Raw genomic sequence first — 16,111 nt, forward strand, 5'->3', positions numbered from 1 at the left:
CATGTAATCCAAAATTATTTACTGGAATGGCACACTAACCTGGGAAGTCACAATGGTGAATCCTCCTCTTCTCCAGCTCAGGGTTGTTCCGTCGGTTGTATCTGGGTCCCGTGAGGACGCCCTGACCATGGGCCATTAGCATGGAGTGAGGGGTCATCTGTCCAACCTTCATTCCAATTCTAGCCTGGTACGGCGGGGGAGGGTGAACAGAGGTAATGAGCTCTGCCTGGTTCTCGGGACTGCCGGGCTGGGAGTTGGGGGGTGACGGAGGCAAACTGTGCGGCTGGGGTGAAGTGTAGAACGGCTCGGGCATGACAAATTCGCCAGATTGCGTCGTCAAGGCCACTGTGTTCAGGTTGAGCATGGTCCTGCCGGATGCACCGATTCCGTTCATCGATTGACTCTGGGAGAAGGTCATTGTGGTAAGGTCGCTACTGCTGACGGGCATCTGGTAGACCGCCGGCTGCTGAGGGCCGATGTGGAGCTCGTCTGTGACGTTTATGTCAGGTTTTATGAAGAGGCTGTTGACCGTCTGGGGTATGCTGAAGACGGAGGTGAATTCGGGGAGTGTCTGAATGCTACAGGGTTCGTCCACCCCTGGCTCAATTTTGATCTGATGCACCTGAGGTTTGTTTGGACGATAAAGGCCTGTGCGAAGGTGTGTGGTATTGGGCAGGATAACATTGATGTTGAGACTGTAAGGGGCTGGCTTCTCATCTGCAAAATACTCATCCACCACTGAGGCGCTATCTCGACGGTACTTCTTATCCGTAATGTTTGGGGAAACCAGTGGGGTGATTTGGGGCAAATATTTATCCATCTCCATCCGTGTCTGAAACAAACAGAAGATGATTATAATACAGTACACTACCTTTAAACACTAGTGTACATTGCTCCTGCTAATTCAATTGATTATTTTATCCAAATTTAATGTCATTGTGTGCAGTCAAATTCAATTTGTAAAATGGTGAAATTTTCATCAGTCATAACCAGATGTACAATTGACAGGAAATTGATTTGAGCATTACTTTTTATATTATTTAAATAAAATAAAATAAACATTTGATTTAATTAATTTAGCAATTTAATAAATAAAAGTTATTTATTTATGACTTCTTGTATGCTAGAAAATAGTCAATGGCCCTCTCTATTTTGGCAAAACGCCTAAAAATTGTTTGTTGCAGCAGAATTTATTTGAATTTTACTAGGCATAACTAAAGAATTTTAAGTTTTAAAACAAGACCAGAACCGAAACTGAAATCCAAATTATGCATTCATTTAATTGCATGGAAAAGTTTTTATTTTTGACTGCATGCAGTCCATGTTGATAGGTTTTGCATGTGTTTTGGTAATTGAATTAGCTGCCGTCAAACTGAAATGTCTGTTCTGCCATTTTACCCTTTTCACTTCATCACAGCTGTTTAAAAGTTTGTATTTGAAAAAGGAGATCTGGCAAGCATATATGTTATTGTCTTTCACAGTTGATTTGTGATTGCAGTGCCAGGTACAAGCAGTGTCAGATCATTCCCTGCTTCAACCGTGCACACAAAGGCAAGTTCAACGGAGCAGCTCCGCACAGTGCTCCAATGCAGCCCAGAGTAAACAGAAACCTCATAGGTGTGGCAGCCATGAAGGATTGGAACACAAAGCAAAACCAAAACAGTGACATGTGATAGCAAGAGGAGATATGGGCACAAACAATGTACAAAAATAGAACTCTAAAAACGAGTGCACCCTGGAGAGCCATTCAGGTGCAACCATGCTGTAAACTCCCGAGACTGATAAATGAGGGCATTTGTGTGATAATGAAGAACCAGATTTACCAAACCAGTCAATTGGCAAGTCAAATGTGTGATGATGAAATGGTTAGCACATGCAAAAACCTGAACAGCCTAAATGCTTGTCTTGAACAAAACGTTCAGTGTTTACACAGTCTGTAATGACTGCAGCATGTACTAACCAAAATAACCCCAAAAATAAAGAGACCACGAGACCACTAGTGAAAATGCTTGTATTTAGCATATTTCTAACAGACATATTACATATAAAATTAGGTTTATATTATTGTATACAAAAAATGCATGAATGGATTTCAGAATGACTTTGGTATATCGTCATTTTGCTTTAATGTGCTACATTCTTAGAAACATACTCTTTGTATTCACGGTTTCATGATTCTTTTTTAATATAATTATATACTTTTTTCTTAGAAACATACTCTTTGTATTCACGTTGGTTTCATGATTCTTTTTTAATATAATTATATACTTTTTTTTTTTTTACATCAATTTCAAGAATTAGAAGAACTACACAAGAACTAAGAATATAAGTGATCTTTTTTTTAAGAATTTTAATGTCGTTGCAGACATTTGGTCCCCACTTAAAACACACAGCTGCCTTTATTGTTAACCTTATTGCAGTCATTATATTTGACAATAAACATTTCAAAAGCACTGTAATGTCCAGCTGTCTGAAGTGGCAGCTATGTCAACAATAAGGCATGTATTGTCAAAATGCATTTCCTTGACAACCCACTGATGTGGTTTCATGTACAAATATCTTCATCCTTTCAGGTAACTCATACCCTAACATGTGAGGTCATGTACTCTCGGGGAATGTACAATGAATGCTGACGCTTCTGCAGCTTTTCATATCGCTGTGGATGAGCCATTTATTACAGACAATTGTACTCTCACAGCGTTAACGTCAACAATTCCACCTTCATCCTCACCAGGCCAGCTTTGGAAAGTTAAAACCAGGTAATTAATGGAAAATAGCTTTCGATTTATCTCCAGACCTGGCAAGCGTACCGCCCCTGCCCTTAGTCCTGGGCACAAACAGACCTTGTGTTGTGTGGTACTGGCAGAAAGGCAAGTGCCCTTGGCTACGGCTTCCATTGGCCTTAGAGACCCGGTTCTGTTCACTGGGTTTGTGTGAGAAGAATGAATAGCAGCTGAACCCTGGCCCAAGAACCGAGTTAATGATTGGAGAACATTTACAACTGCTAAGTTATGTATTTTAGGGACCGATAACGGCTGGGAGCCGAGTTAGACATAAAAATAATCTTTGAGATAAATAAGCCGGAGGTTTCCGTGTTGCTCAGTGTTGACGTCCATTGAAAATATGGCTCACTTTCTGAAATTCTGGAAAATCTCATTCATTCTTTAAAGGGTTAGTTCACCCAAAAATTTAAATTCTGCCATCAGTTCTCTCACTCACATATTGTTCCAAACCTGTATGACTGTACTTCCTCAGCCAAAAAAAAAATGTAAAGAATGTTTTGTTCATATAATCAAAGTCAATCGGATCTAAAACAACATTTTACTGCATGAACATCAAAAAAATCACTAAGACATAATTTAAGAAAAAATATATATTCTTTTATCTTTCACAGAATGACATGAGGATGAGTAAATGATGATAGAATATCAGTATAGTTTTTGCTGAAAAATCCCTTTAAGAATGCGTTAAAACGTCAAATATCTTATCCGTAAAAAAAAAAAAAAAAGTCTTATTATTTGTAAAGGAGCACATGAAGCTCAGAAGCCTCGGAAACGGCATGATATTTGTCTTCCGAACTGTTTCCCCGACATGAGATTTCGCAGCTTATTTCAGAGTCCAAATACCCTGTTAGCCCAAAGACCTTTTTCCTATTTACAACACAAAAGGTCTTTCCCTTTGAAATAATCATCTTTTATGGCCCAAAAGGAATTCAAAAAGATGGAGATTCGTCCACAGATCCCCATAAAAACAGACTGATAGGCTTCTTGTCTGTTTACTGGAGCCATAACAGCACAAATCATCCGAGGGCAGCAGCAAGAGAAAACAAAACCTTTGAGACGAAAATGATGTTTTATGGCTTCGGGGGAAATAGATAACAGTTGATTTGGCTTTTCAGGACCATGACTACAGAAGGAACCATCTTGACTACTCTTCACAGCAGTGGATATGACCGCTGGTTTTGTAAGAGAAAATTAAAGTAAATTACTGCAATAGAGATGCGTGACACTGCCAGACGATGTGACTCAGCCATATCTTATGATTAGATGTGCCAAATCAATCATGTAATTAAGATCATCTTTATTTATAATCATGACTTTTGTTGGTTTTGGATTATTTTAGCAATCTGGTTTAATTTAGAATATGACTCCTTTAATAGCAGGTACTTTTCCCAACAAGTAGCCTACTGGGGGTCATGAGGTCAGACGTGTGCTTCTCGTCACCAACCGAAAACAAGGGAGCAGTGACCATGCGAAGGCCCAGGCTGTTTTCTTTAGTGTAGCCGACAACCTACATGTTCCCTGTGGCCATACGAACTTTTGAAAGAGTGCAACGAGGTCATCAGTCATTGGCTCAGCCAGTCATAAATTAGTGGTGTTCTAGCTAGGATGCCATATGATTCAACACAGCACATTCGATTCGCATTTCAGACCCAACCATTTTCAGTTGTCATTGTGGACTCAGAAACGAAAAATAAAACATCATATAAATGTATAGCAGATACTTATGGCCACTGTGATACTTTAAAGGCAGTCTGACCAAAGGCAAAGAACAAACTATAGAGAAATCTGATTCTATAAATAAATTTGAAACCTGTGGATTAGGATGAATTTTTTCTGTGGGCAAACTTTTGACTGACAGTATCCCTGTTTTAAATGACACTATGATTTTCTACATAACTTCAAACTGTGCATTGAAGTTGCTGAGCATTTGTGTATAATTGCACCTCACAAAAAAAAACAAGGCAATAAAAGTAAATGGTTCTATTCTTTGATTCCTTCGTTTTCAAGTACACTATACAGTATACACATTTTACTCTTCTAGTGTAGGTTGTTTTAAGGGCCTGAACTTGTGTTAATGTCGTAGTATCCATGTAAAAGGTGCTTCAATGATCTCTCATCCATCTGAGATAATACATTCATAATAAAGTCAAGTCAGAGTCAGGTATAAACTAGACTATGTACAGAACAATATGACGTCAGTGTTTATTGCAAAACTGACATGGGAATTTAAAGATACATTTTTGTTACTGCATAAAATAAAGAATTGTGTTAAAGACATTTACTTTAGTAACTTCACAAGTCATCGAATTCTGATTTCTTTCAATTACTGAAATGTAAAAAACATACTATGAGATTGATTGTTTTTGGTGTTTTGGTGTTAATAGTAATGATACTCCTACTAATAATACATTTCATAAGCAACTATTCATACTTATCATGCTAAATTAATAAATGTAAACGCAATGCGAGACAAACATACAGCAGTTTAGTTGACCCTTATGTGAAAATGTAACATGCACACTTCAACGAGAGCAGTCTGATGCCTGTAATATTTCAACATTTGATAAACAATACTTCATTTTAGAAATTTCATTTCAGAAAGCCGTTCGTGAAGATCATTTTTTGTTACTGAGTAAGTGCTTTCTCTTAAAAGTGCATCTGTTCTAAAATATTTTTTGTGAGGTTTAGACTTTGACATATTTTTGTTTTCCAGTTACAGTGAGACGCCACAGAGCGTCTGTTATACCGGAGCCATTTCAACAGCAGTTTGTTGCTAGTCTCACCGCGGGTTTGACGTCTTCAAACACAGACGAGTCCTCCGGCCCATCCGCGCCACACATCCGCACGGGTTTAAGCTGCGTGAAAACCGCCCTCTCTTCTGTATTCGGAGCGCCGACAGCCAGTCCTACACTTGCCATTTCTATATGCAAATATCGAATATTATATTTTAAGCTTATTTTTATTTACGAATTATCGTAAACGTCCTTGTCGTTACATCCAGACGTGCGGCGTATCCAAAAACCCTCCCTGTGTCACTCAGGTAGCCTTACCTGTTGTAAAGTATCGCGTTGTAAAAACGTAGTACATGAGTGACAGCTGCGTTAGCCATTCAGAGCGAAGGAACGAGCGCCTTCTCCAATCACAGAGCAGGTAGGCGTGGCTCACCTGAGAGGTGTATAACATGGAGGCGTTGCTTTTCTGTATACCCACCAGGAAAATTATACTAAGGCTTTCGTATTGTAAACAATTCAATTCTTTGCTCACTGTGGAAACGAACTTTTTTTGTGATGAGAACCCTGTTTAGTTCATGAACAAATATATCATGCTATTAAATCGTCTTAGCAGGACTCTCAAGTAGCCTATGGTTTATTGGCTGGTTTTGTACATCAGCTTATCGTCCAGCTATACACAGGCTGAGAGATCAGCAACCAACTAAGCTTGTTCATGTATATTTATTATTATTAAAAAAAAAAAAAAAAAAAGATTTGCCTGAGACATCATGCTCACTTAGAATTTAACTATTTCATTGCAGTTGACTAGTTGCAAGTAAAATTAATTTAGGTTTAAATGCTGCATTTTTTGTTTTACATAGCCTAATTAAACATAATTTCTGTTGAATGGACTATAAACAACATATTTTCAGTTTGCATAAATATCTTTTATTACTTCATTGTCTGGCTCTCTCAGTCATAATAACATATTTCCATAGCTCCCACACAGACATTACATAAGACAATAGTGCATATTGTAACATGCCCATGTATAGTGATTATATAAAAGCAGACTAACTTACAAATGAAAATCTGTAAATCCCACTTCACCTGTAAGCTGTTATTTCTTTGTCTGAAGCGTATCTCAGGCAGAAACAAATCAGAGCATGAATCAGTTTCCATCAGATGCCTCACACGAAGTACCAAACCAACCAGTTATCTTTATCTTGATGTACAGATTCAGAGCAGCCATTTCATTGCTCCATGGATTTCTAGAGGCAGAAATGTGGAAGAAGGATGAGAAAAAGTGCTGGGTCGGAAACTGGATTATCTGCATTCCTCCTGTTTTATCAAAGAGCCTGAGGACAGACGGGGTCAGTCAAAAACAGATGTGGCCACTGCAGGTGTCACTGTTTAGGGCCAATTCGGAGGGAACTGTAGTTGTGTGAAAGGTCAGACAAGGTGGAAACACCTGTTCCTGCGTTTAAATGGGGTTGCTGCATCACAAAAGTTACATGATGCAAAGACTTACTGAGCTCAGTGCAGTATGCCATAACCTGCCATGCATTGTGTAATGTGCACATTATATAATGTACATTATATAATGCCGAAAAGGATAGTAATGCTTACTTTTATGTACAACCCGAATTCCGGAAATGCTGGAACAATTTTTAAATTTGAATAAAATGAAAACTATAAGACTTTCAAATCACATGAGCCATTATTTTATTCACAATAGAACATAGAGAACATAACAAATGTTTAAATGGAGAAATTTTACACTTTTATCCACTAAATGAGCTCATTTCAAATTTGATGCCTGCCACAGGTCTCAAAAAAGTTTGCACGGGGCAACAAAGGGCTGAAAAAGCAGGACATTTTGAAAGGATTCAGCAGGGAGAACATCTAGCAACTAATTAAATTAATTGACATCAGGTCTGTAACATGATTAGCTATAAAAGGGATGTCTTAGAGAGGCAGAGTCTCTCAGAAGTAAAGATGGGCAGAGGCTCTCCAATCTGTGAAAGAGTGCGTAAAAAGATTGTGGAATACTTTAAAAACAATGTTCCTCAACGTCAAATTGCAAAGGCTTTGCAAATCTCATCATCTACAGTGCATAACATCATCAAATGATTCAGAGAAACTGTAGAAATCTCTGTGCATATGGGACAAGGCCGAAGACCTTGCATCACTCATTGCCATGATTCTGTCATTGACATTACTAAATGGGCCCAGGAATACAATCCGCCATGCCAATTGCAGATGCCAACTAAAGCTCTATCATGCAAAAAGGAAGCCATATGTGAACACGGTCCAGAAGTGCCGTTGTGTCCTGTGGGCCAAGGCTCATTTAAAATGGACTGTTTCAAAGTGGAAAAGTGTTCTATGGTCAGACGAGTCCAAATTTGACATTCTTGTTGGAAATCACAGACGCACAACCTGATATTGCCAAGTGCAACGTGTTCCTGGGTCAACATATTTTGTTGACCCTGGAACAACATTTTAAGCCAAAAATATAATCTTAACCATATTCCTACACCTAAACCTAACCTTACCCATGAGTAATCCCTAAAATCAGAGGAACTGATAGATGGATTACACTGATGTACAAGCACCAAACACTGATTGTAATCCTAAACTTCACAAAAATTATAAACTGGTTCTTGAAATCTGATTGGTTAATCACAATGTTGTTCCAGGGTCAACAAAAATGTTGACCCAGGAACACGTTGCACTTGGCAATATCAGGTTTGGCATCACAGACGCCGTGTCCTCCGGGCTAAAGAGGAGGGAGACCTTCCAGTGTGTCATCAGCATTCAGTTCAAAAGTCAGCATCTCTGATGGTATGGGGGTGTATAAGTGCATACGGTATGGGCAGCTTGCATGTTTTGGAAGGCACTATGAATACTGAAAGGTATATAAAGGTTTTAGAGCAACATTTGCTCCCCTCCAGACAACATGTATTTCAGGGAAGGCCTTGTGTATTTCAGCAGGACAACGCAAAACCACATACTGCAGCTATTACAACAGCATGGCTTCGTAGTAGAAGAGTCCGGGTGCTGAATTGGTCTGCCTGCAGTCCAGATCTTTCACCTATAGAGAACATTTGGCGCATCATTAAACGAAAAATACGTCAAAGAGGACCACAAACTCTTCAGCAGCTGGAAACCTATATCAGGCAAAAATGGGACCAAATTCCAACACCAAAACTCCAGAAACTCATAACCTCAATGCCCAGACGTCTTCAAACTGTTTTGAAAAGAAGAGGAGATGCTACTCCATGGTAAACACCCCGTCCCAACTATTTTGAGACCTGTATCAGGCATCAAATTTGAAATGAGCTCATTTTGTGCATACAATTGTAAAATTTCTCAGTTTAAACATTTATTATGTTATCTGTGTTCTATTGTGAATAAAATATTGGCTCATGTGATTTGAAATTCTTTTAGTTTTCATTTTATTCAAATTTAAAAAACGTCCCAACATTTCCGGAATTCGGGTTGTAAAATCCAGTTAAGGTAACACAGAATTCTTAAAAAAAAAAAAAAAAAAAAAGGCTTATTTTTTATGTGAATGTTCATGAATGATATGGGCATACAAAGTGGGGAAGCGAAGGACCTTGGTGACGGAACAGTCTGTTACAGACTCTAATTATAATAATTTGCCACAAAATGTTGGTTGTCAGGACTCGACACCTCACAGTTCAGAACATTAAGTATTCTGTGCCCATCAATCACTTTTAACATTCCAGAACATTCTATAGAATGTTCTGCATAGTGAGTATATGTGTATGATTTGCAGGTGCGCTGAAACGGGGGGGAAGGTTAGGATGATTCCAACCGCGATTTTTATGCGATCACGGGGGCCCGAGTCAATATGATGTTCAGGGGGCCCGGAAACCATAGCGGCGTCCCTGATGATTTGTATTTCTCTCATTCGTGAATTTAAATAGAAATTCAACTGTGGTAAACAGATAGATCGATAGATAGATAGTTCAATATACTGCTCTATTCAATATTCCTGTCATTCTTATTCAAATTCTTATTCATAGTGTTTTTAGGTGGGGCCAATTAAATTCAAATTCCAACTCAAGAACTTCAATTCAGATTTTTGCCCAACCCTGGTCTTCACATGATATTAAACACAATTTAAAGGTATAATTAGCCCTACAGCAGTCTTTTACTCACCCTCATGTTGTTTCAAACACATATGCTATTGTTTTCTAACACAAGAGGGAATATTTTGAAAAGAACTGCATGGAAATATTTGAAATATCTCCTCTTAAATAAAATAAAACATAAAATAAATAAAACACACACACAAAAATCATATTATTTAACTCTAATATAACTATTGCTTTATCAGCTGTAACAATCATCCAACATCACTTAACATTTAATCATGCAAAGAGTAAATACAGAAACCTTTAAAACATTTTGAAACCAATAGTGGCAAAACAGGTAAAAAATATCTGCCACATAAAATCACCGGTGTCCTGAAAACATTCGGAAAAAGAATCAATAGGATACTGAATGTGTGCTTATGCAGAATTAAGTACACTAACTATAAAAGAATCTCACCTGAGCACCTTGAGAGCGGCATGTGTGCTTGTGTAATCAACAGACCCGTCTTTGCCTGGCTCGTATCAAATTTGCATGGGCAATTGGTTGATGGATTGCGGTGAGTTTCAGTGTGTGGTTACTAGTGCTCTGCCTGCAATTGCTCACCTTCCTGAGGTCAAATTACATCAGCAGATCTCTCACACACTCCTGAACACGTGTGCTATGGGGCAATACACAGGTATCCACTCGTGCTGTGTTTCGATGCCGTTTTGCTTCATTTTTATGCCTTATTTGTCCAATTGCAGTGTCAGAGAGTATGACAGATATCCTACCATGAACATTCACCATTTAGCATCTTGTTTTTTGCTGCTGGAAAACCTCTCTCAGAACATTTTCACAGTCAACAGCACAAAATGGCCTCACAACAACTCTGTAAATGAATATCTGAGCATTGAAAGTAACTGATGCATTCCGGGGGCCAGAGAGCCGGTGCCGGCTATGGATTTGAGAGCCAAATGTTGACTGAGGGAGGGTGTCCTTCAGCCCTGAATAGGCCCTGATTGTTCTCCCCTATTACAGCACTGCAGCTAAAATGTGTACTTTTCAATAAGGTAAGAATCAGCATTGATCTAAGCAAACCATGCAGCGCTAACCAACCGTGTACACACCCAGACTCTCATTGTGAAATGACAGAATGAGTAGTGTGACAAAAGGTGAAAAATTGATTTTTTTTGTTCCTCCGGTGAATACAAACTATGACCACTTTCTAAAACACAATGCTCATATGTAGAAATGCATTACAGTGTCCTATAAATCAAGGTTGGGATTTTGTGCTGTCTGTACACAGAGCATTCAGAAAAATTAGCAGCACATGAGCTCTATGTCTCTCTCTCTCTTTCTCTCATGCTTTCTCACATATAAATAAATACATACAAAATACTGTATGTCAAATCTAAAATATGACTTGTTATTGCTTCTGGCTTTGAATGTCCTGAGTGACAGGATTTTGAAACCAAAACAGAACCAAATATCTCTCTACATCTGCAAACTTTTCAGGAGAATTAATCTAAAACTTAACAGGTTCAATATAGACAAAATTTGTATTTTTTTTTTTGTATATGTATGAACTAATTTATCAGGTTCACCTAATGTGGCCTTCACAGTGAGTTAAGCTAACCATTCCATTACGACAAACCAGTTGCGAGCAACTCAAATTTGCAATTAAAATGCTGTTGTTTTCAGTTCATGATTTTAGTTGAATTGGCTAAGAACAATAACAGCTAAGCATTATTGAGACTGGACAGGGATTTTTTTTAAAGTTCCTAGCATGCTTTGTGTACAACTGGATGCTGCAAAAGATTTGATAAGCGCGAGATTGACCAGCAGGAACATTTATCACCATAATTGTAAGCAACTGATTTCAACAAAACAATATGTACACAAAAAGCAGTATTTTTATATTATTAGGTTTATTCAGTTTTGTTTCAAATAGTACACTGTAAGTTTGTAAATTTCACAGAAAAAAAACTGCTTCATTAAACACGTTAATTGGTTAACTGTAAGTCACCTTACCATATAAAGAAAAATACTAGTTTAGTGTTCCATTATTATTTCAAAATGCTAAAGTAAAAATAAAAGTAAAAGCTATGAATTTATGGTGAAAAACAGTAAAGGATACTTCCAGAAGTCCTTGTGTGACACGTTTACTGCATTTTATATACTGTATATAATATATATATATATTTATAATATATAATAATATATTATTATTTTTATTGTATAACCGTGTTCACTGTCTATATATGAGTATTGGCTTTGTTTAATGTCATCCTTATGATGAACTCTGATTTATTGTACATGGACTCATGGCATAAACGTACCTGGGGGCACTTTTTAGCAAGACGCGAAATACGTACCGATAAGTACATATCACTGCAGTTTCCAAAAGAAATAACCATTAGAGGCAGTCTAATTAGAGGCAGTCTAAACTCCGATGCCTTTTATTCCTTTTCACACAAATTTACAGAGTTTTGATTATTAAAGCGTAAATTTCGCACAATTACTTGAAGAATATCATGTTATGACTTCAAAACAATATTAATATACTGGTAATTTTGAAAACGGATGCTTTTGAACGTTAGCATCACACATATCCAGCTTCATATCTATGGGTTTTCATAGATGGTAGATTTGTTCGGTGGCTCACGGAGAACGGAGACGGACTTGAGAGCTGAGGAGCTCCGATTCGAATTCCATGTAACTACGGTTCGACAAAACAGTTCAAATCTGCATATAAGGAAGTTCAAATAGCACAGTTGCATCAACAAATGCTTTTTTATATCAATTTTGCATTTGTCAACACTATTGGGTAGGTTTAGGGTTGAGCATATTTCCAACATGATAGAGCATTAATTTTTAGTAACGGTCCCCGGATATTTTAATTCTGAACTGCCGCAATACGTAGGCCTACCTGAAGCAACGTAATAAAAACACAGCAATATGTACCTATATCAACGTAATAAAAACTTGCCAGGGTTTACTTATTGCACCCGTGTTTTAGCGCCACTCAGTGGACATTTCTCTTTGAAACTGCGGCAAAACGTGCAGTAAGCTACCTACGTAAAAATGGTCTCGCTAAAAAGTGCACCCAGATACTTTTATGCCATGAGACCAGGTTGGATTTATTATCTTGCACCACCTCTATTATGATGTTTCTACAGTGTACAGTACAAGTTTCGAGAAGTAATTGTGAACATGTAAGTAAATATTATGACATTGTTTTAAGTACACAGCACATTAGTGTTTACAGCGTGTGTCTGCAGTCATAAATTTGACAGAAATAATTTTGTCCAGGTCTCAGTGACTACTGTACATACAGTATGTGAAGATTAAGGGTCGAGCAATGTTGCTTGTGAATATCAATAAGGACACAGACAACGTTTCACATACTGTACATCGCAGTTCTGAAAAGAGACACCTGGATAAACAAAATGGGCAAAATCACAATAGTGCAGAAGGACTTCATATAGATCATTTGAAGCTTTACAAATATGTTGCAAACAATGTGAGCTATTGTAAATTTTGAAATGAAAGCATTTGTTGCAACATTAAGTAGAGAAAGTTTGTTTTAAACATTATGATATATCTTGACTATTAATATAACTGTTAAGCTTTGGTTGTTTTATTTTCTGACTTTCAGACAGTCTGTTTCTTATATTAATAACTGTTATACGAATCACAAGGAAACCAAAGGGTTAATGAAGACATATGTTTACTTTATGCTCTAATGATGTATGTCCATGTCCATTAAAATGTCTTTGAGCTCAAGCAGGATGTTGAATAAAACTTTAAGGGGGTAGTTGCGCAATTCTGAGCACCGGAATACAGTAGGAGGTGACCATATATGGGGCCCAGGAAATGCTGGAATTCCTTCAGGTGAGATAGGGAATGACGTTTCAATGTAATGGGGTCAGAGAACGAGGAGTTAAACGATTTCTGTGCACTATCAATAAAATATGGAATTTGAAGTCTTTCACCATTGATACGCCCATATACAGTACACGAAGTCACAATGACCTTGCGTGAGAAAAGCGAAACGTTACTGTCAACATGTCTCAGTCTATCCAACCGCATATTTTTTTGAAACAACTTGTGATAATGGATGATGTAATATGTGATTTTGCGCATTTCATGCATGTTTTTTAATTTTTTTTTTTATGTCTAGCAACTTCATGTCACCCAGTTTATACAGTGCTATGCAAGAGTGTGAGACCACTAATGCTTCTATTTTTTTCATTATTTAAATGTAATATATATATATATATATATACATATACATACACACATATATATTAATTATAAATTATATATATATATATATATATATATATATATACTACTGTTCAAAGGTTTAGGGTCAGTAACATTATTACTATTTATTTATTATTGTTATTGAAAGAAATGAATACTTTTACTCAGAAAGGATGCACAAAATTTCTATTCAAAAAGAAAGCTGAAAAAAGTGTCCTGTTTCTGCAAAAATATTGAGAAGCACAAGTGTTATTATGATAATAATAAGAAATGTTTCTTGCGCACCAAATCAGCATATTAGAATAATTTCTGAAGGATCATGTGACGCTGAAGACTGGAATAATGGCCATCACAGAAATAAATAAAATATATTACAATACAGAAAACAATTATTTACGCTAGACGTAAGCCATCTGCCATTGAAATGGTCAAAGCAGGTGAACACTCAAGTTGCCTGGGTTTCTACAACCCTAGTTATCCACATGTATAAATATCTATATCTGCAATAGACTTCAGCAGATGATTTGGCTAAACTAATACAACACAACAAGACGAAGCCATTAACTAACACGACATTTAAAAGGTACTATAGTTTGAAAACCTGTAATAGTGAATTAATACATATTAAAAACACAAATCAACACATTTTTACATGGGAAAGTTTATCTGATTTTGTCAGGAATTTCAATTCAGCAGTTTTTACAACCATAGGCTGTAGTGGTATGTTGTGGCATTTTGAAACTCATTGGTTGTTATTATGAGTGACGACACACTGACCGTTTCAAGATGGCAGACACGTTGATGTGTCTGGAGCAGTCGAATATGGTATATACCTATACATACAGTGTTGCTGGAAAGTTTGTGAACCCTTTAGAATTTTCTATATTTCTGCATAAATATGACCCAAAATATAATCAGATTTTCCGCACAAGTCCTGAAAGTAGACAAAGAGAACCCAATCAAACAAATGAGACAAAAATATTTTCTTTGTCATTTATTTATTCAGGAAAATTATCCAATATTGCATATCTGTGAGTGGCAAAAGAATGTGAATCTCTTGGATTAGCAGTTAATTTAAAGGTGAAATTAGAGCCCATCTGTGCAGAGGTGTTTTCAGTCAGTGCAATGACTATCAAATGTCAGTACATGACCTATTTTATTCAAAGAACAGGGATATACTGTATCAAAGTCTGATCATATTTGTGTAAGTGAATCATGTCATGAACAAAAGAGATTATTGAGGACCTCGGAAAAAGAGTTGATGTTGCTCATCAGGCTAGAAAAGGTTACAAAACCATTTCTAAAGAGTTTGGACTCCACAAATCCACAGTCAGACAGATTGTGTACAAATGGAGGAAACGCAAGACCACTGTTACCTTCCTGAGAAGAGGTCGACCAACAAAGATCACTCCAAAGCAGAACGTGTAATAGTCTGTGAGGTTGCAAAAGTTCCCAGGGTAACTTCTATGCAACTAAAGGCCTTTCTCACATTGGATAATGTTAATGTTCATGAGCCCACCGTCAGGAGAACACTGAGCAACCATGGTGTGCATGGCAGAGCTGCAAGAAGAAAGCCACTGTTCTCCAAAAAGAAAATGGCTTGCTAAAGATCATGTGGACAAGCCAGAGGACTATCGGAGAAAGGTTTAATGGATGGATGAAACCAAAATAGAACTTATTGGTTTAAATGAGAAGCTATTATGTTCAGAGAAAAGAACACACTGCGTTCCAGCTTAAGAATCTTATCCCATCTGTGAAACATGGTGGTGGTAGTATCATAGCTTGGGCCTGTTTTGCTGCATCTTGGCCAGGACAGCCTGCCATAATTGATGGAACAATGAATTCTGAATTATACCAGCACATTCTAAAGGAAAACATCAGGACGTCTGTTTAAGAACAGAGTCTCAAGAGAACGTGGGTCATGCAGCAAGACCACAACCCCAAGCACACAAGACATGCTACCAAAGAAGAACAAAGTTAATGTTTTGGAACGGCTTAGTCAAAGTCCAGACCTTAATCCAATTAAAATGTTGTAGAAGGACCTAAGCAAGCAGTTCATAGGAGGAAACCCACCAACATCAGAGTTTACATTTAAACATTTATGCATTTGGCAGACGCTTTTATCCAAAGCGACTTACATTGCATTCAAGTTACAGTTTTTAAATTTTATCAGCTCTTGCTTTCCCTGGGAATCGAACCCATGATCTTGGTGTTGCTAGCACCATGCTCTACTATTTGAGCTAC

The 16,111-nt window shown here is 37.4% G+C and overlaps 1 protein-coding gene across 5 annotated transcripts in view; it reads right to left on the reverse strand.

Moving 5' to 3' along the window:
- klf5l (Kruppel like factor 5 like) overlaps positions 1–16,111 on the reverse strand; it is a 124,226-nt gene that overhangs the window by 7,743 nt on the left and 100,372 nt on the right. For 3 of the 5 annotated variants that reach the window (XM_058758864.1, XM_058758862.1, XM_058758863.1), the window contains one exon: positions 40–832. In XM_058758864.1, the coding sequence (XP_058614847.1) occupies positions 40–826 (787 nt within the window). In that variant the 5' untranslated portion in view covers positions 827–832. Of the gene's footprint in view, positions 1–39; positions 833–5,566; positions 5,847–6,604; positions 6,692–16,111 lie in introns of those variants that run through there. The other 2 variants (XM_058758861.1, XM_058758860.1) reach the window with 2 other exon arrangements.

Source organism: Onychostoma macrolepis, chromosome 21 (genome assembly GCF_012432095.1).
Source record: "Onychostoma macrolepis isolate SWU-2019 chromosome 21, ASM1243209v1, whole genome shotgun sequence".
Lineage (NCBI taxonomy): Eukaryota > Metazoa > Chordata > Actinopteri > Cypriniformes > Cyprinidae > Onychostoma > Onychostoma macrolepis.